Source organism: Triticum aestivum, chromosome 1A, assembly GCF_018294505.1.
Source record: "Triticum aestivum cultivar Chinese Spring chromosome 1A, IWGSC CS RefSeq v2.1, whole genome shotgun sequence".
NCBI classification, from domain to species: domain Eukaryota; kingdom Viridiplantae; phylum Streptophyta; class Magnoliopsida; order Poales; family Poaceae; genus Triticum; species Triticum aestivum.
In genome coordinates this window covers 304,337,593-304,358,592 of record NC_057794.1, presented here as the reverse complement: position 1 = coordinate 304,358,592, position 21,000 = coordinate 304,337,593, and the positions used below count along the sequence as shown (strand labels likewise).

At 48.1% G+C, this 21,000-nt stretch overlaps 2 protein-coding genes across 4 annotated transcripts; both read left to right on the top strand.

Moving 5' to 3' along the window:
• The first annotated feature begins 418 nt into the window (after nucleotides 1-418).
• On the top strand, nucleotides 419-11,150 carry LOC123047324 (7-methyl-GTP pyrophosphatase). Of its 3 annotated transcripts, XR_006422946.1 has the most exons (10): nucleotides 419-718; nucleotides 802-873; nucleotides 963-1,037; nucleotides 2,037-2,168; nucleotides 3,299-3,368; nucleotides 3,458-3,549; nucleotides 10,400-10,441; nucleotides 10,532-10,612; nucleotides 10,693-10,825; nucleotides 10,895-11,150. XR_006422946.1 is itself a non-coding variant. In XM_044470857.1 (9 exons), the coding sequence occupies exons 1-9, from the start codon at nucleotides 449-451 to the stop codon at nucleotides 10,768-10,770; spliced, it is 864 nt and encodes a 287-aa protein (XP_044326792.1). In that variant the 5' UTR covers nucleotides 420-448; the 3' UTR covers nucleotides 10,771-11,150. The 3 variants fall into 3 exon arrangements, 2 of the variants coding, with proteins under 2 accessions (XP_044326792.1, XP_044326782.1); XM_044470857.1 differs by having other exon boundaries at nucleotides 420-718; nucleotides 2,037-2,120; nucleotides 10,693-11,150; XM_044470847.1 differs by having other exon boundaries at nucleotides 420-718; nucleotides 10,693-11,150.
• Nucleotides 3,569-9,021, top strand: LOC123047315 (uncharacterized PE-PGRS family protein PE_PGRS36). The gene is made up of 2 exons (XM_044470836.1): nucleotides 3,569-5,357; nucleotides 5,574-9,021. Exon 2 carries the CDS (start codon nucleotides 7,689-7,691, stop codon nucleotides 8,667-8,669), a length of 981 nt encoding a protein of 326 aa, XP_044326771.1. The 5' UTR covers nucleotides 3,569-5,357; nucleotides 5,574-7,688; the 3' UTR covers nucleotides 8,670-9,021.
• Nucleotides 11,151-21,000: the final 9,850 nt, after the last annotated feature.

Genomic DNA, 21,000 nt, shown 5'->3' with positions numbered 1-21,000 from the left:
AGACGGTGGCGGCAGGCGTCGACGGCTCCTTCTCCACGGTCGGGACGTGAGGTGGTGCAGGAGGAGGCGCGTCAACTGTACCAGCAACAACAACTCCAGGCGACGACAGCAACGAAGCACCAGCACCAGCCGCGGCCGCCTTTATCTTCTTCGCCTGGGACGAAACCACGACAGGGTCGCGCGGCGGCTACTTCGAGCCGCCACCATGTGGTTTGGCTGCGGGAGCCTTCTTCTTCGCCGGCACTTCTATTGAAGATGCTTTTAGGAGCCGAAGAGGAATCACTTAAAACTTGAGAATCAGTTTAAGGGACTATAATTTATGCGTTCGGTCAAAGATGCTCTAATTTGAGTAGGGATGTTTGGGCTCATTTTGGAGACCTCAGAGATAAGTACCCAGTTTTAGGTCATACTCGTATATGGGACTTCTTTCATATGCGACAGAATCAAAATGTCGCGTACAAAATTTCTTTCTTCCACGTTGAATTTATTACTGACTGGACAGAGAAAAATGCAATCTTCCCACCGTCCCTGCAATCTCCTATGCCCGGTGGCGCCATATGCGGCCGCCGCACCCCGTCTTCAACAGCGGCCGCCGCATCTTCTCGGAACCAAGCGCCTCCTCTCCCCTCCGCGCCGCCACTCTGAAGCCCGCCTTCTATCCGGCATGACCCCAATGGCCACATCCTCCTCCCCCACCGCGAACCCCCAGCCATTCAAGGTCCGGCTCACGGTTAACAAGCCCTTTCGTTAGGTTCACCGCTAGTCTGAGTGCGTGACCTGTGTTGAATGAAATTGTCCCAGTTGATCCTGGGGTCTTCGTCAGTGGCCAGGAAGAACATCCTGAACGAGATGGGGTTCGAGTTCCAAGTCATGGTGGGTTGGGCTGTCATTTATAGTTTTTCTTTTTTCCCTTAAATTTTCTTGGAGCTATTCCTTGATTGGATTGGGTTTCATGGTTTCAGACCGCGGACATCGACGAGAGGAGCATAAGAAGGGAGGATCCGGATGAGCTAGTCATGCTTCTTGCGGAGGCCAAGGTAGAATCTTTCCCCATTTTTTTCTTCTATTCGTAACAAAAATGGTTTCTAGTTCCTGTTGCGTCTCAGCTTCATTCTTTGTTTTTTTCTTTAGAAAAGGAAAGCTTCATTCTTAGCACGAGAGTGGCTTTAGATTAGTTTCCGCTGTGATACTACCTTCTACAGTTAAGTAGCAATTGCGTTGCTTGTTCTTTAAAAAGACTGCATTGCTGACACAAACATTAGTGTATTTTTCGCTTTCCGAAGAATGTGAAGAATTTATGTTGCTAATCAATATCTGGATAAGCTTATTGGGCCACAGTACTTTAACTAAAGAAACCATGGTAGCTTCAATGAGATATGCGGATAATCCTAGAGTTATATTATTGTCAGTTTTAATTTAGTTATACACTTATCATTGGAGTATAAATAGAAATAAAAATAATTGGTGAATTCCTGCTGGGTTCCACATGTGTATGTGCCTGGTGGTCTGTTCATATCCATTTATCTACCTTTCAGGGCCAGCCGACAAATATGCCGGGCCCAGGGGCAAAAGACGACACCAAGGGGCCCTGTTGACACACAAAAACTTGAAATATTGTGTATTTCAAAAGCAACAGCAAATATCCAGTACATAGCATAGATCGATGATCTTTGAACTCTAAAACTGACACTCAAACTGTTTATCGATCAAGAGAACTACATCATGAATTCATGATGGTAAGGAAACAATGTAGCTCCACAAAAGATCACTTTCTTGGGCCTATGGTAAGACTATACTAGTACTACTATAAAAGTATTACCTGGGCCGAGGTCCCTGCGTCTCACGGGCTCAGGGTGATGGCCCTGTTGCCCTGGTCTATGGGCCCACACTGCTACATTTTAATCTCAAAAAGAAAAGGAAATGCTGGATTTCTAGTCATAAATATCAAGAGCAAGCGTTGATCTTCTGCATAGATTTTGTTTATGTTCTGACATTTTCTTTCCTTACTGGAATTAACCATTTTATGCATATTTCAGGCTGATGCTATCATGTCTAGAATGAACATTTCCGATTACCAGAAGGAAGGCGACCAACCAACACTCCTGATCACCTCTGACATAGTATGTGTCAGTTACCTATGTGCTACTGGTTTATACAGAACTTGGATGGTATATCTATAATACATAATTATGTTGTAATTATGTCTATGCCACATTGTGGCTTCTCTTTGTTCTTTACATAACTTGAAGTTCCATGGATTCTACTTTAATGTTGGCTACTTCTGGTAGCATGAGGATGGTCATTCCATATGCATACATATACGCTAATGTGATATCACCAAATGCAAATGGTGTACTCAATACTTCTTTTCAGTTTTAGATATATAATTTTTAGTTCGTAAAGTTTTTTAAAAATAAGACCTGTCATATTGAAAATTTAGTAGGGAAAAGTCCTTCGTGTAATAATCGTCAGTTTAATTAGAGAATTATGATATTGTATTTCTTCTCCTCCTTCAATCTGGTTCATCATTTTTTTCTTCCTCTTTTTGGGGGAACGCTGCTAGTTAAACAACACATGTACTTATGTACTTAACACCACTCAACTTTATTGACCTAAATCTGCTGTATCCTAGGCTCGCGACAACATTGACAAGTTCATTTATGCATTAACTTTTTTATTTATTTAGAGACTGTTTTGGCTAGATTCATATCTCATTAGTTTGAATTGAACATTGGTTGCTACTCAAGATTTAATTGGATTGTACTTTGCTTCTCGATTGTTTAACTCCACTGATGGATAAGTTCTCAGTTTAGAGGAAGTAATCTAAATAATTTCACTTGACTATCTCATAAATGAACTTGGTGAGGCGAGATTTACTTGACCATGTCTTGGGAAAGTTCTAGCAAAAAGAGATGGGGATTATGCAGATCATAACCCATAGGTGTCTCAGCAGCCTACATGGAACGCAGATGCGCATACCAGAGAGGCAGAGTGAGCTAAACTGGCAATAATGTCTCAACATGATCTGTTATACTTTTCTATTTATAATGGAGCATTTGGCTAGTGAAGGAATAATCTATTGATAGATGCGTTATTTAGCAGTGTAAAGTTAAGTTCAATGGTAATGATGCATAATCTAACTAGGTCATGTGTTCACATTCTCTTAGGGATGTTTTCTTTCTTTTACGGGCTTTAGGATTGTGTGGTTGAACATATGTACCTCATCTATGGTTTTACTAAATTATCAGTCTTTGCATTATATATTTATATTACATACTGAATGGTAGTTGACTTTTAGGTGGTTGTCCATGAAGGGATTATTAGAGAAAAGCCAAGCAGCAAAGAAGAAGCACGCCAATTCCTGAAAGGTTTTGTCCAATGCCCGTTGTCCAGGCACATTGTCTCTGATTGCCCTTTGTGTATATGTATTTATTAGTTGAACCACTATATTTACCAGGTTATTCTGGTGCGCATGTGTCAACTGTGGGTGGTGTGGTTGTAACTAATCTTACAACTGGCAAGAAGCTTGGCAGTTTAGACAAAGCTGAGGTAGAGCACTCTTCTAACTAATCCATCAAATTAATTCCTGTTAGAATATTTTTTTTCGGGAAAACGCAGAGGACTTGCGTTTCATTGCATTGGTAAGATAGAGAGTTATTTACAATCCTCCTAAGAGGCAAAGTTCATGCCGGAGCAGAAGAAACTAGTGTACATCCCAGGTGGTGGGTAAGATGACCCGTAAGCCACGAGCACCAGCTCGTGCCCATTGCTCGGCCTCGTCCTTGATCCTAGAGACCAGGACTGGGACAAGAGGTTGGGCATTGTTGAAGATGCATTCGTTGCGCTGCTTCCAAATCATCCACGGCGTCAGGAGGGCAATGGAGGCGAGACCCTTGCGCATCGGTGTAGGCGTGTTTTGCTTGGCGTGGAGCCACCAGTCCATGAGAGTCTCCTCCTGATTTGGCCCTGCGATTGTCATCCTTAGCCAAGCTAGGATCTCATGCCAGGTTTGCTTGGCGAAAGCGCACTCCAGGAGCAGGTGTCGCATCGTCTCTGGCGCCTGGTCGCAAAGCGGGCACCGGGGCTGGTGCTGGAGGCCACGACGGGCGAGGCGGTCCGCAGTCCAGCACCTATCAAGGTTGGCTAGCCAGTGGAAAATTTTGACACGTGGGGGCGCCCAGCTTTTCCAGATGAGCTTCCAGGAGAAGCAAGTTGTGGATCCTTGGAAAGTGGCAAGGTAGCAGGAGCGTGCTGTATAGGTGCCAGAGGTAGTCCACTTCCAGACAAACTGGTCGGGGGCATCCGAGAGTAAGAAGTGCTCAATCGCCTGCCAGACTTGCACATATTGGCCAATCTCGTTGATCCCTATAGTCCCCTGTATGTCGCTCGCCCAGCTGTTGCCCTGTATACCTTGAGCGACGGTTCGAGTCTTGCGGCGGCGCTTGGGGACGCAGTTGTACAGGGCTGGGGCCATTTGATTGATGGACTGCCCATTTATCCAGCGGTCCTCCCAGAAAAGAGCAGTCTGGCCATTTCCAATGGTCATCGTGGTGGAGGCAAAGAAGAGTGCTCTCTCCTCGGCAGAGAACTGCAGGTCCAGGCCATGCCACGCGCGCTCATGATTAGTGCGGGAGTACCAGAGCCATCGTAGTCTCAGGGCGAGGCCAGCGCGCTCGAGGTCCTGGACTCCGAGTCCACCAAGCGAGGTGGGCCGGCAGATGCGTCGCCAGTTGACATGACAGTGACCCCCGTTAGCTGCAGCGCGACCGGGCCCAAAGAAAGCCACGCTGGATCTTCTCAATTTGGCGCAGAGTCTTTTTTGGTGGTGCAAAGGCGAGGAGCTGGTGTACTGGAATGGCACCCAGAACAGATTTGACAAGTGCGAGGCGCCCAGGCTTGGTCATCAGATCAGCCTTCCAGGTAGGGAGCCTTCCAGCGATCCCATCAACTAGCGGCTGTAGCTGGGCAGCAGTGGGCCGCCGTATCGTGAGGGGGATCCCGAGGTAGGTGATCGGTAGCTCAGCAATGGGGCAGCCGAGGTGTACAAGCACACCTGTGGCCTCATCCATGTCACAGTGCAGCAGCGAGGCGGAGCTCTTAGTGTAGTTCACACGCAGGCCAGAGGCGTGGCCAAAGAGCTCCAAAATCTCCCGCATAGCCATGATGTCGCTCGACGTACAGTGGCAAAAGAGCACCACGTCGTCCGCGTATAGGGATACTGCTGGGATCGAGCGCCTAGGGTGCAGCTGGGCCATAATGCCGAGGTCGATCGCGCGCTTGATGAGCCTTCCCAAGGTGTCGACGGCGAGGACGAACAGTTGTGGGGACATTGGGTCCCCCTGGCGGAGTCCCTGTAGGTGCCAAATAGGCAGGCCCATGATGTCGCTCGACGTACAGTGGCAAAAGAGCACCACGTCGTCCGCGTATAGGGATACTGCTGGGATCGAGCGCCTAGGGTGCAGCTGGGCCATAATGCCGAGGTCGATCGCGCGCTTGATGAGCCTTCCCAAGGTGTCGACGGCGAGGACGAACAGTTGTGGGGACATTGGGTCCCCCTGGCGGAGTCCCTGTAGGTGCCAAATAGGCAGGCCTGGCTCGCCATTCATCAGGACACGCGTGCTCGCCGAAGAGAGGAGGATAGCGATCCACTCCAAGAATCTGTTTCCGAATCCATGTTGGCGTAGTACCTCAAAAAGGAAGGGCCAGGCCAGGGAATCAAAGGCGCGTGTGAGGTCCAGTTTGAGCAGCACTCGCGGGGCACCCAGCTGGTGTAGTAGTCGAGCTGATTGTTTGACTAGGATGAAGTTGTCATGCAAACTTCTGCCGGTGATGAATGCGTTTTGGCACGGGCTGACAAGGCGGTCCAGCTTAGGGGCGAGGCGCAAAGAAAGGACTTTGGCGAAGATCTTGGCCACCAGGTGTATGAGGCTGATGGGCCGGTAGTCGTTGAGCGAGCTGGCGTCCGCGCGCTTCGGGAGCAGGATGATGAGTGCCTGGTTGAGGCTGCAGAAGCCACGGCCTCTCATGTTGTAGAGCTTCTGGAAGACGTCAACAAAATCTTGTCGAACCGTGCTCCAACAAGCTCGCAGGAATTCTGCGGTGAAGCCGTCGGGTCCTGGTGCTTTGTGCGCGGGTAGGCGTTTGATAGCCTCCCAGATTTCCTCAGCGCAGAAGGGAGCGTCGAGGTCGTCAAGCTCACTGGGAGTGATAAGCGTAGACAGGTCCAGCGAGCAATCTCTGTTGGTGGCTGTGCCCAGGAGCGCGTCATAGTGTTTGAATGCTGCCTTTGCCATGCTCCCCTGCTCGGATATGACCTGGCCGTCCATGGTGAGGCTAGAGATCCTGTTCTTCTGCCGGCGAAACGAGCATTGCCGGTGGAAGAAATTGGTGTTGGCGTCGCCGTCCTTTAAATTGGCAACGCAAGCGCGTTGGCGGGCGAAGGTACGTTCCATGGATGCCAGCCCAAGATAGGAGATCTTTAGCTGTTTGCGGAGCCAATCTTCATGTGGTGTCAACATTCGGTCTTCCTGGGCCTTGTCGAAGCGCGAGATGAGCTCACGCGAGATGGCCATCCTATCTCTGATGTTCCCAATGGATCGGGAGCTCCAGCTCGTTAGCTTGCGGGCTGTGGCTTGCATGCGGATCATCAAGCGACGGAAGGGGTCAGCGTCGTGGACAGAACTCCAGGCCTCAGTCACCGCCTCATGAAAGCCATCCATGCGCAGCCATATGTCCTCAAAGTGGAATCGGCGATGCGTAGCCGGCACTGGGGTACAATCTAACAGCAACGGGCTGTGGTCTGAGACCACCGAGGCCAGGCATGTAAGGTTGCAAGCGTCGTGGGCGTCCTCCCAGTCAGGGGTGCAGAACACTCGATCAAGATGCACCAGGGTAGGCGGGGACTGCTCGTTCGACCAGGTGTACCGGCGGCCGTTGAGGTAAACCTCCTTCAACGTTAGGTCGTTAAGGACTCTACGGAATCTCCCCGTCATGCGCCTATTCAGATTGCCGTTGCTCTTGTCCTCGTCGCGGTAGATTAGGTTGAAATCCCCGCAAAGCATCCATGGTCCATGGCAGGCACTGTGGATGTCGCGCAGCTCCTGGAGGAACGCGATTTTAGTGGCGGCGTCCTACGGCCCGTAGACCACCGTCAACCACCACGGGGTGGCCGAACCCATGGCAACTTTGGCTGTAAGCGTGTTCACAGAGAACTCCGGGTCCGTGATATTCATGGCCTTACTTTTCCAGGCTAGAAGGATGCCGCCTCGGGTGCCGTTCGCGGGGAGGTAGACATAGCCATCAAACTCAGAGCCTAGTGTGTCAAGAATCACCGACGAGCAAATAAGGGCCATCTTTGTTTCCTGAAGGCAAACAATGGCTGCACCGGTGGTGTCAATCAGCGATCTAATGGCGAACCGCCTAGCGCGAGTGTTCAAGCCACGAACGTTCCAAACCACAATCTTTGGGCCGTGATCCATAACAGGAATGGTCGACGGGAAAGAAAGAGGTGCGGCTAGCGCTAAGACTCGCAAGCCGCAGCGCTGCCCGTGGAGATCACCGGGGAGGGAAGCTCAGCAGGGAGCTCGCGACCGACAAGCGCGGCGATGGCTGACAGGACGGAGAACGGGAAAGGCGCGGCGAAGATGCCATCATGCGTCTTCATCTCTGCGGCTGTGATTTTCTGATCAATGCCAATGATCCCGAGAGTCCGCAGTATCTGGACGTGCGCCCTCCGTTTGGCCGTGGGTGGCGCCGCCATAGGCGAGGATGCAGCACGAGCCGAGCGGCCGCGGCGTGGGGTGAAGTTGAGAGGGCGACGTGGCTTTTTCCCTGGCACGGGCATCACGGCTCCAATCTGCTTTGTGGCGGCCGTCAGAAAGTCACCGAGCGTCCAAGATCGGCCAGAGTTGGCGCGGTTTGTGGAGCGGCGCAGGGTGACCGGCGGAGAGGCGAATCGACCTGGAGTGGAACGCGGCAGTGCATGGTCAGCCGGCACCGTTCCTCGGTCGCCCAAATTGGGCCCAGCCAGTGGCGATGCGAGTCTCGGCGGCGACTCATCCTGGCCCGTGGCGGCCGCTGGCGATGTGGGCCTTTGGAGGATCCAGAGAGGCTGGTCGTCCAGTGGCGCTGACCCAATTATTAATTCAGGCCCATTATGGTTGCATGGAGGCATGTTGTTGGCGGGGGTGGGGGGGCGCGGTGGTTGGGTCGAGGGGCGCGCGCCCGTGTCGTCCGACCGGTCAGCGGAAGACTCCAAGACGCCGCTAGTTGCTGACACTTGCAAAGCTCCACTTTGCCCCGACAGGAGGGCGTCATTGGCTGGGGCGGGTGGCCCAGGCGGCTGGGAGTCTGGTACCTCGCTGGTCGAGTCGTCAGTGGCCGAGGAGGGGGGCCCTGGCGGCTGGGAGTCTGGCACCTCGCTGGCAGAGGCGACAGGGAACAGATCCCTACGTGGGCTCTGGTTGGGCGAGCCAGAGCCTGACTCCACCAAGGCAGCCCCACGCACGACAGGCGGCGCGGTGTGGGAGGGCTCTGGGGTGTTCTCCGCCAATGGGGCACCATCAGCGCATGCATTGGGGCGAGCAACGGATCCCTCCGGGCCCGCGACAGGCCCCTCTGGCAAAAGCGGCCTTCGTGTCTTCCCCGCTTTTCCTTTTCTGGCGCGATGACGACGGCGTCGCGGCCCATGCATGCCCGGCCGGGGCCGTATCTCTCTCTCTGCCCGGCGTACGGACGGTGGCGTTGTAGCTCTCTGGGATCCCCAAGTGGAGGCCATGGCCACTCCATCCGACCGGAGCGAGCCGCGGTCGCCATGCCAGCCTAAGGAGTCCATCGCCATGCCATCTGCGCGTCTCGCGGGCTGCGCATCGTAGCGGCGGCGCTTGCGGCCGCGGCGTCAATGGCGACCATGGTCTGGCCTGGCTCGGTGTCGGGTCCTCGTCCTGCCCCAGCGCTGCCATCCCCGTCGCGCCCAGCGGCTCGAGCGTAGGCGCGGTCGATCTCTGAACGGACCAGGGCGATGGTGATGGGGTAGGTGAGGGTGCGGACGGTCGGGGAGGACGTGCTGGAGCTGCCGGGGACCTGTTCGACAATCTCGAGCGTGGTGGCACGCCGGATTTCGGTTGGGTCGTGTGTGCGTCCGACAAGCCGGAACATGGCGAGGTCATCGCGAGAACGTGTCCGCGGATGGAGGCGCTCGATCCAGACGCCCGTCCCCAAGATGTGCTCCGCCGTGGCCATGTGCCAGGCCTGGGCAGGGATGCCGCGGAGCTCCAGCTCGACGCGGAATTCAAACCCACCGCAGCCGGCGTGAGCGAGCTTGCACCATGGGCGGAGCGACAGGGTGAATCGCATGCAGTCGATGAAGTGGTCTCCACGCATGCGGTCGAACGAAGCTCTGGAGCCGAAGATGATAAGGAAGTCTTCCGGGTGGTGTGCATGAACAGTGAAGTCGCCGACCTCGAACTCGAACATGCTGCACAACAGGTCGGAGACGTCGCTGGCAGAGACGCGCGGCCGGTTGCCTGTGATGGTAGCGACCAGCGCGCGGGAGAGTACCTCCTCAGCCTCCTCCATCTCGGCAGAGTGCGCCATGATCACCCGCGCTGGAGCCGCAGCGGCCGGCTGGGCGGCCGGGGCTTGCCTTGGGGCCGAAGGCGGGGGCGGAGTGGTGACGCGTGGAGGGGCAGCGGCAGGCCTGGAATGGCCAGCGCGGTAGGGGTCGCCGTCACGGGGCCAGGCGCGGGAAGCGGAGCGGGGGCGACGCTCCTAGGAGCCGGAGGAGAGCGGACGACTTTGCTGTAGGAGCGCGCAGAAGATTCGCCGTCCGAGTCAAACCAGCGTCCATCCCCGGAGGAGACGCGCTCACCGGAGAGGGAGCGCAAGTCGGGGGTCGCCATGGGGGGGGGGGGGGGGGAGGAGGGCCGCCGGCGGGGAGTCGTCGGTAGCGAGGTTGGTCTACTTCTTTTATTTCCCTGTTAGAATATTGGTGATCCCATTTTAATGTGTGATTGAACTCCAACCTATCTACTTTCGTGCAAGATGAACATCTAAGCAAGCGAAGTATCTCCTCACAATGTCACAATGCCTATTGATTTATATCTTTGGCGTTAGCTTTTGATTTCAGAGAAAGAATGTACAGTAATCAATATCAATTGTAGTTTCTTTGCTTAGTGTTGCAAACTTTGGTATATGTATATCTAGCTATAGTTAACTTAGCTAGCATAAACTGGAACCTCGTTATCTATAGTAAAAAACTTTGCAGTTCTATTTCCTTGAGTGTTTTGGTTCAGGAGGAACCTGTACAACATGAGCTCATTCAGATTCTACCAATAACTCCGCTATAGTCAAAAGCAACCTGGTGTGATTTGATACATGTAATATTTGTGGATGTCTGCAGGTGTACTTCCATGACATACCAGATGAGATAATTGAGAACCTGGTATGGTCTCGTTTGAATTTGTTACAAGGCGTGTTTTGAAATTATTGTTATGTCACCGAGCTACACCCTCTTGCTCCGTTTTGTTGCTAGATCGATGAGGGGGTAGTATTTAGGGTTGCGGGCGGCCTGCTGCTAGAACATCCATTGGTGTTGCCGCTTGTTGAAGCAGTGGTCAGTTTCTATTTTTATCTGCTTCTTGTGGTGCTAACATTCCATTTTATACTCATGTGAAGAACTCGTTGATCATGTAGGTTGGTTCTAGTGACAGTGTAATGGGGCTATCAAAGGATCTGGCAAACAAACTCATTCACGAGGCATTGTTGGCATAGCCTAGCAGTTTGGGTGTGATCGCCATCGATCGAATCCTTACTGCACTGCATGAAGGTAATGCGATGGCGAAAACCTGTCGAAACATGGTGATTGTTATCGTTTGAATTATATGAAGAATTTCAGGCACCATGGCACGAAGATTCATTGAGTGTGCAAGAACACTTCAGAACTGATGCCTGCTATTGTGATCACTGATGAGATGTCACCTACAATCCTCCTGTGGAAACATCCTGAATGTTGTTCTCACATAAGGTGAATTTGTATGATACGTGAAATTGTTATTTTCTCTTCTGGAGTACATTGTTATACAGATGCAATGACACCGCCTTCTTGTTTGCAATGGCTACATGAAGTGGCGATTGGCCTATTCCAGTTTACACGGTATTGCTGTTCTTGGACAACTTTGCAAGTGAATGCCTATTATAAAAGAAATGAGAAAGCTGCACTTTACGAACGCCGAACCTGGCTACAACGCCAATATAGCTGGTCATTGTACTTAAAAAGCTGGTCATTGTACTCGCATGTTTTTCAAGGGAAAGCGACTTGGCTAGATTACAATCATACATGCAGGGCTAAATAATATTACTGGCATATCTTTTGATCTCACTAATGTGCATGATGTGTGAAGATAACTGTTTATACAGTTGGAATTGTAAAAGATGTCTTAAATAAATAAAATAAGAAATGATCACGGGACACATGTGGTAAGCAATCCAAACTATTCAAAAGATGATGTAGGAAAAAGGAGAAACAAAAAAATTGTTTGAACAAAATAATAAGTACAAAGAAGCAAGTTTTGTTTAAAGAAACAATGTAGGAATCCCTGGCAAAAAAAAAAAAGAAGCAATGTAGAAAAACAAAAAAAAAATAGCATCATGTAAGAACACCTAGATCAAAGGAAAAAAAACTCAGACACAAAAAGAGAAAAGCCCACATGTTACAAGCAGTATCTTATATACTTAAGAAGTTCATTTCGCCTATCTTATTTATCTCAACACCTAAGCATGTCACATCATTAATTCACCATACAATTATAAATTAGATAAGGCCCACCTCACGTACAACCATGCATGGAACAATACCCACCACTACATGCAACCATGCATGGAAGAATATTTTTCACTTTATTATTCTACTTATGTTCAACAAATATTTTATAACCATACATAATTAAATATAATAAGGCATATCTACTTTTACTTTTGGTTCACGTGTTATTAATCTAAATATTATATTCCATACAATCAAATCTAAATGAAATATATTGCCCCCCGCAGAATTTTTAAAAATATATTGCAACCGATTTCCACAACAACGTGCGGGCTATCATCTAGTATATACAATGACTCTCCCTCTATCTCAACATATGCGAGGAAAAAGCGATAAAAGACACACGTCACAACACCCGGGAACAACAACCACGTACATCTACTACCACTATAAAAAAAAGAGGGGCAGATCCAAACAATCACATCCATCCATCATTAAAATCTAATGGTCCTTAATCATTCTGTGTTTAACGCTATCAACCACGCAACAAGCCATGTCCGTCCCGTAGGGTGACGGTTTGGTTCGCTCCGGAACTTCGGGAGGCGATTAGGGTTCCTTCCCCTCGAACGCCGCCGTCCTCTCGCTGTCGTCCAATCGGCTGCGATCTAATCCTGCCGCCGTGCGGGACGAACTGATCGCTGGTCACCATCCACAACTCAATCCGTCCGTGTGTTCCCTAGGGCACGCGGGCGTCAGACACCAACCTAGGAGGGAGGGAAGGGGGTGTGAAGGGTCGCGCCATGGAAGGTGTAGCAGGGATGTTGAAGGGGCTAAAGTTGTCAGATGAGGAGAAGAAAGGAGTGAAGGTTCGAATCTCGATGAAGGAGAAAGGGAAGGGGACAGGAGATCATGCAGTGGGCAAGGTACTGACGGAGAAGATTGTGCACCCAGATGCGATCCGGCTATCCCTCGGCAAGGTGTGGTGCCCGATCAGAGGGGTTGACTGCAAGGAGGCAGGTGAAAATCGCTTTATCTTCACGTTTCACCAGGGAGCAGGCAAGAGGAAGGCAATTGAGGATGGACCATGGATGTTTGAGAAGGATCTCGTAGTGGTGGAGGATTTCGACCCAAGTAAGAGGCTGGAGGACTACGAATTCAATAATATACCTATATGGGTTAGAGTCTATGGCCTCCCTCTGGGGATGATGAACGGAGACTCGGCTGAGGAAATCAGGAACCTAATCGGACAGTTTGTGGAAGCGGACACGGAAGCAGATGGAAGTGCGGTTGGGAGGTTTTTGAGGGTTAAAGTATGCATGAATATTGACAAACCTCTAATGAGGGGATTCATTCTAGAACCAGATGTGGAGGAGGCAGGGAACAAAAAGAAGGATGCCATGATCACAGAGAAACAAGAGGAAGAAGAAGAAGGAGACTGGTGTCGTTTCGAATATGAGTTCCTCCCCGACTTCTGTTATCGATGTGGGATAATTGGGCATGGGGAGAAGGCATGTGATATAATATTGAAGAAGGGGGATACAATGCAGTATGGGCGGTGGCTGAAAGCAGATATGAACCTCAGAAGAGGAGGCTATGATGACGGCTCGTGGAGAAGTGGGAGTAGAGGAACGGGGGTGAACAGGAGCTATGGCTATGGGAGATCTAGTGGCGGAAGGGGTAGTGGCAGTGACAGTTTATCCTGGAGGAAGGACGGCTCGCGTTCTACTAGAGGTAGTGAAGGCAGATCAGAGAAGGGAGAGGAGGTTACCAGCCCAAACAAGTTACAGAGTGAGGAGCAGAGAGGAGGAAAGCCAAAAAAACTGGAGTTGGATGGTGGGAAGGATACAACAAATAAGGGGGGTGTGAGTGAGGTGGTGCAAGAGGAGATTAAGAGCAAGGGAGTGGAGTTGCAGCCTAGCAAGGGAGGGGAATTGTCAGTAGAGAAGGGATCACGGTCAAATAATAGCAGTGCACAGGTGGAAGGGGGTAAAGGTAGAGAGAAAGGTGTCTTGGTGGGAAGCGGGAGAAACCCTAATGGCAAGCGCTACAAGAAGAATTCAGGGAGGGTGGAGAGGCAAGTCGATCATGATAGCAGGAGGGAGGTTGTGCTGGGGACGAAGAGAAGTCTTGCTTTAGAAGAGGGGTCAGAGCCAGAAGGCAAGAGAGGGAAGGTAGATGGTGAGGGGGAAGGTGGGCAGAAGAGTAGTGATGAGCAGAGAGAGGTTGCAACAATCGCAACTATATCGGCCGGGCTGCAAGAGCAGCCCCGCCGGGATCAATGAAAATAATCAGTTGGAACTGTCGGGGACTCGGGAACGGCCCGACAGTTCGAAGCCCCCTCGAATTGGGGAGGGTGGAGGTGAAGGAAATATGCCCTAGAGGCAATAATAAAGTTATTATTTATTTCCTTATATCATGATAAATGTTTATTATTCATGCTAGAATTGTATTAACCGGAAACATAATACATGTGTGAATACATAGACAAACAGAGTGTCACTAGTATGCCTCTACTTGACTAGCTCCTTAATCAAAGATGGTTATGTTTCCTAACCATGGACAAAGAGTTGTTATTTGATTAACGGGATCACATCATTAAGTGAATGATCTGATTGACATGACCCATTCCATTAGCTTAGCACCCGATCGTTTAGTATGTTGTTATTGCTTTCTTCATGACTTATACATGTTCCTATGACTATGAGATTATGCAACTTCCGTTTGCCGGAGGAACACTTTGTGTGCTACCAAACGTCACAACGTAACTGGGTGATTATAAAGGTGCTCTACAGGTGTCTTCAAAGGTACATGTTGGGTTGGCGTATTTCGAGATTAGGATTTGTCACTCCGATTGTCGGAGAGGTATCTCTGGGCCCTCTCGGTAATGCACATCACATAAAGCCTTGCAAGCATTGCAACTAATGAGTTAGTTGTGAGATGATGTATTACGGAACGAGTAAAGAGACTTGCCGGTAACGAGATTGAACTAGGTATTGAGATACCGACGATCGAATCTCGGGCAAGTAACATACCGATGACAAAGGGAACAACGTATGTTGTTATGCGGTCTGACCGATAAAGATCTTCGTAGAATATGTAGGAGCCAATATGAGCATCCAGGTTCCGCTATTGGTTATTGACCGGAGACATGTCTCGGTCATGTCTACATTGTTCTCGAACCGTAGGGTCCGCACGCTTAAGGTTTCGATGACAGTTATATTATGAGTTTATGAGTTTTGATGTACCGAAGGAGTTCGGAGTCCCGGATGAGATCGGGGACATGACGAGGAGTCTCGAAATGGTCGAGATGTAAAGATCGATATATTGGACGACTATATTCGGACATCGGAAAGGTTCCGAGTGATTCGGGTATTTTTCGGAGTACCGGAGAGTTACGGGAATTCGCCAGGGAGTATATGGGCCTTATTGGGCCATACGGGATAGAGGAGAGAGGCCAAAAGGAAGGAGGCCTGCGCCCCCCCTCTGGTCCGAATTGGACAAGGGGCGCAGCCCCCTTTTCCTTTTTCCTCTCCCCCTCTTTCCCCTTCTCCTACTCCAACAAGGAAGGAAGGAGTCCTACTCCCAGTGGGAGTAGGACTCCCCTTGGCGCGCCCCCTTCTAGGCCGGCCGCCCCCTCCCCCTTGCTCCTTTATATACGGGGGCAGGGGGGCACCTCTAGACACACAAGTTGATCTTCGCGATTGTTCCTTAGCCGTGTGCGGTGCCCCCTCCACCATATTCCACCTCGGTCATATTGTAGCGGTGCTTAGGCGAAGCCCTGCGATGGTAGAACATCAAAATCGTCACCACGCCGTCGTGCTGACGGAACTCCTCCCCGACGCTTTGCTGGATCGGAGCCCGGGGATCGTCATCGAGCTGAACGTGTGCCAAGAACTCGGAGGTGCCGGAGTAACGGTGCTTGGATCGGTCGGATCGTGAAGACGTACGACTACATCAACCACGTTGTCACAATGCTTCCGCTATCGGTCTACAAGGGTACGTAGATCACACTCTCCCCTCTCGTTGCTATGCATCACCATGATCTTGCGTGTGCGTAGGAAAATTTTGAAATTACTACGTTCCCCAACAGTGGCATCCGAGCCTAGGTTTTATGTGTTGATGTTATATGCACGAGTAGAACACAAGTGAGTTGTGGGCGATATAAGTCATACTGCTTACCAGCATGTCATACTTTGGTTCGGCGGTATTGTTGGACGAAGCGGCCCGCACCGACATTACGTGTACGCTTACGCGAGACCGGTTCTCCCGACGTGCTTTGCACAAAGGTGGCTAGCGGGTGACAGTTTCTCCAACTTTAGTTGAACCGAGTGTGGCTACGCCCGGTCCTTGCGAAGGTTAAAACAGCACCAACTTGACAAACTATCGTTGTGGTTTTGATGCGTAGGTAAGATTGGTTCTTGCTTAAGCCCGTAGCAGCCACGTAAAACTTGCAACAACAAAGTAGAGGACGTCTAACTTGTTTTTGCAGGGCATGTTGTGATGTGATATGGTCAAGACATGATGCTAAATTTTATTGTATGAGATGATCATGTTTTGTAACCGAGTTATCGGCAACTGGCAGGAGCCATATGGTTGTCGCTTTATTGTATGCAATGCAATCGCGCTGTAATGCTTTACTTTATCACTAAGCGGTAGCGATAGTCGTGGAAGCATAAGATTGGCGAGACGACAACGATGCTACGATGGAGATCAAGGTGTCGCGCCGATGACGATGGTGATCACGACGGTGCTTCGAAGATGGAGATCACAAGCACAAGATGATGATGGCCATATCATATCACTTATATTGATTGCATGTGATGTTTATCTTTTATGCATCTTATCTTGCTTAGATTGACGGTAGCATTATAAGATGATCTCTCACTAATTATCAAGAAGTGTTCTCCCTGAGTATGCACCGTTGCGAAAGTTCTTCGTGCTGAGACACCACGTGATGATCGGGTGTGATAGGCTCTACGTTCAAATACAACGGGTGCAAAACAGTTGCACACGCGGAATACTCAGGTTATACTTGACGAGCCAAGCATATACAGATATGGCCTCGGAACACGGAGACCGAAAGGTCGAGCGTGAATCATATAGTAGATATGATCAACATAGTGATGTTCACCAATGAAACTACTCCATCTCACGTGATGATCGGACATGGTTTAGTTGATTTGGATCACGTAATCACTTAGAGGATTAGAGGGATGTCTATCTAAGTGGGAGTTCTTAAGTAATATGATTAATTGAACTTAAATTTATCATGAACTTAGTCCTGGTAGTATTTTGCAAATTATGTTGTAGATCAATAGCTCGCGTTGTTGCTTCCCTGTGTTTATTTTGATATGTTCCTAGAGAAAATTGTGTTGAAAGATGTTAGTAGCAATGATGCGGATTGGATCCGTGATCTGAGGTTTATCCTCATTGCTGCACAGAAGAATTATGTCCTTGATGCACCGCTAGGTGACGGACCTATTGCAGGAGCAGATGCAGACGTTATGAACGTTTGGCTAGCTCAATATGATGACTACTTGATAGTTTAGTGCACCATGCTTAATGGCTTAGAATCGGGACTTCAAAGACGTTTTGAACGTCATGGAGCATATGAGATGTTCCAGGAGTTGAAGTTAATATTTCAAGCAAATACCCGAGTTGAGAGATATGAAGTCTCCAACAAGTTCTATAGCTAAAAGATGGAGGAGAATCGCTCAACTAGTGAGCATGTGCCCAGATTGTCTGAGTACTACAATCGCTTGAATCAAGTGGGAGTTAATCTTCCAGATAAGATAGTGATTGACAGAATTCTCTAGTCACCATCACCAAGTTAGTAGAACTTCGTGATGAACTATGATATGCAAGGGATAACGGAAACGATTCCCAAGCTCTTCGTAATGCGGAAATTGACGAAGGTAGAAATCGAGAAAAACATCAAGTGTTGATGGTAGACAAGACCACTAGTTTCAAGAAAAGGGCAGAGGGAAGAAGGGGAACTTCAAGAAGAACAGCAAGCAAGTTGCTGCTCAAGTGAAGAAGCCCAAGTCTGGTCCTAAGCCTGAGACTAAGTGTTTCTACTGCAAAGGGACTGGTCACTGGAAGCGGAACTACCCCAAGTGATTGGCAGATAAGAAGGATGGCAAAGTGAACATAAGTATATTTGATATACATGTTATTGATGTGTACTTTACTAGTGTTTATAGCAACCCCTCAGTATTTGATACTAGTTCAGTTGCTAAGATTAGTAACTCGAAACGGGAGTTGCAGAATAAACAGAGACTAGTTAAGGGTGAAGTGACGATGTGTGTTGGAAGTGGTTCCAAGATTGATATGATCATCATCGCACACTCCCTATACTTTCGGGATTAGTGTTGAACCTGAATAAGTGTTATTTGGTGTTTGCGTTAAGCATGAATATGATTTGATCATGTTTATTGTAATACGGTTATTCATTTAAGTAAGAGAATAAATTGTTGTTCTGTTTACATGAATAAAACCTTATATGGTTACACACCCAATGAAAATAGTTCGTTGGATCTCGATCGTAGTGATACACATAATCATAATATTGAAACCAAAAGATGCAAAGTTAATAATGATAGTGCAACTTATTTGTAGCACTGCCGTTTAGGTCATATTGGTGTAAAGCGCATGAAGAAACTCCATGCTGATGGGATTTTGGAATCACTTGATTATGAATCACTTGATGCTTGCGAACCATGCCTCATGGGCAAGATGACTAAGACTCCGTTCTCCGGAGCGAGCAACTGACTTATTGGAAATAATACATACTGATGTATGCGGTCCGATGAGTGTTAAGGCTCACGGCAAGTATCGTTATTTTCTGAACTTCACAGATGATTTGAGCAGATATGGGTATATCTACTTGATGAAACATAAGTCTGAAACATTTGAAAAGTTCAAAGAATTTCAGAGTGAAGTGGAAAATCATCGTGACAAGAAAATAAAGTTTCTACGATCTGATCGCGGAGACAAATATTTGAGTTACGAGTTTGGTCTTCAATTAAAACAATGTGGAATAGTTTCACAAACTCATGCCACATGGAACACCACAGCATAATGGTGTGTCCGAACGTCATAACCGTACTTTATTGGATATAGTGCAATCTATGATGTCTCTTACCGATCTACCACTATCGTTTTGGGGTTATGCATTAGAGACAGCTGCATTCACGTTAAAAGGGCACCATCTAAATCTGTTGAGACGACACCGTATGAACTGTGGTTTGGCAAGAAACCAAAGTTGTCGTTTCTTAAAGTTTGGGGTTGCAATGCTTATGTGAAAAAGTTTCATCCTGATAAGCTCAAACCCAAATCGGAAAAGTGTGTCTTCATAGGATACCCAAAAAGTTACTGTTGGGTACACCTTCTATCACAGATCCAAAGGCAAGACATTCGTTGCTAAGAATGGATCCTTTCTAGAGAAGGAGGTTCTCTCGAAAGAAGTGAGTGGGAGGAAAGTAGAACTTGATAAGGTAATTGTACCTTCTCCCTTATTGGAAAGTAGTTCATCACAGAAATCTGTTCCTGTGACTACTACACCAATTAGTGAGGAAGCTAATGATGATGATCATGTAACTTCAGATCAAGTTACTACCGAATCTCGTAGGTAAACCAGAGTGAGATCCGCACCAGAGTGGTACGGTAATCCTGTTCTGGAGGTCATGCTACTTGACCATGACGAACCTACGAACTATGAAGAAGCGATGGTGAGCCCAGATTCCGCAAAATGGCTTGAGGCCATGAAATCTGAGATGGGATCCATGTATGAGAACAAAGTATGGACTTTGGTTGACTTGCCCGATGATCGGCAAGCAATTGAGAATAAATGGATCTTCAAGAGGAAGACGGACGCTGATAGTAGTGTTACTATCTACAAAGCTAGAATTGTCGCAAAAGGTTTTCGACAAGTTCAAGGTGTTGACTACGATGAGAGTTTCTCACTCGTATCTATGCTTAAGTCTGTCCGAATCATGTTAGCAATTGCCGCATTTTATGAAATCTGGCAAATGGATAAACAAAACTGCATTCCTTAATAGATTTATTAAAGAAGAGTTGTATATGATACAACCAGAAGGTTTTGTCAATCCTAAAGGTGCTAACAAAATATGCAAGCTCCAGCGATCCATCTATGGACTGGTGCAAGCATCTCGGAGTTGGAATATACGCTTTGATAAGTTGATCAAAGCATATAGTTTTATACAGACTTGCGATGAAGCCTGTATTTACAAGAAAGTGAGTGGGAGCACTACAACATTTCTGATAAGTATATGTGAATGACATATTGTTGATCGGAAATAATGTAGAATTATTCTGCAAAGCATAAAGGAGTGTTTGAAAGGAATTTTCCAAAGAAAGACCTCGGTGAAGCTGCTGACATATTGAACATCAAGATCTATAGAGATAGATCAAGACGCTTGATAAGTTTTTTTCAATGAGTACATACCTTGACAAGATTTTGAAGTAGTTCAAAATAGAACAGTCAAAGAAAGAGTTCTTGTCTGTGTTACAAGGTGTGAAATTGAGTAAGACTCAAAACCCGACCACGACAGAAGATAGAAAGAGAATGAAAGTCATTCCCTATGCCTCAGCCATAGGTTCTATAAAGTATGCCATGCTATGTACCAGATCTATTGTATACCCTACACTGATTTTGGCAAGGTAGTACAATAGTGATCTAGGAGTAGATCACTGGACAGCGGTCAAAATTATCCTTAGTGGAATAAGGATATGTTTCTCGATTATGGAGGTGACAAAAAGGTTCGTCGTAAAGGGTTACGTCGATGCAAGTTTTGACACTAATCCAGATGACTCTAAGTCTCAATCTGGATACATATTGAAAGTGGGAGCAATTAGCTAGAGTAGCTCTGTGCAGAGCATTGTTGACATAGAAATTTGCAAAATACATACGGATCTGAATGTGGCAGACCCGTTGACTAAACTTCTCTCACAAGCAAAACATGATCACACCTTAGTACTCTTTGGGTGTTAATCGCATAGCGATGTGAACTAGATTACTGAATCTAGTAAACCCTTTGGGTGTTGGTCACATGAAGATGTGAACTAATCACATAAAGATGTGAACTATTAGTGTTAAATCACATGGTGATGTGAACTAGATTATTGACTCTAGTGCAAGTGGGAGACTGAAGGAAATATGCCCTAGAGGCAATAATAAAGTTATTATTTATTTCCTTATATCATGATAAATGTTTATT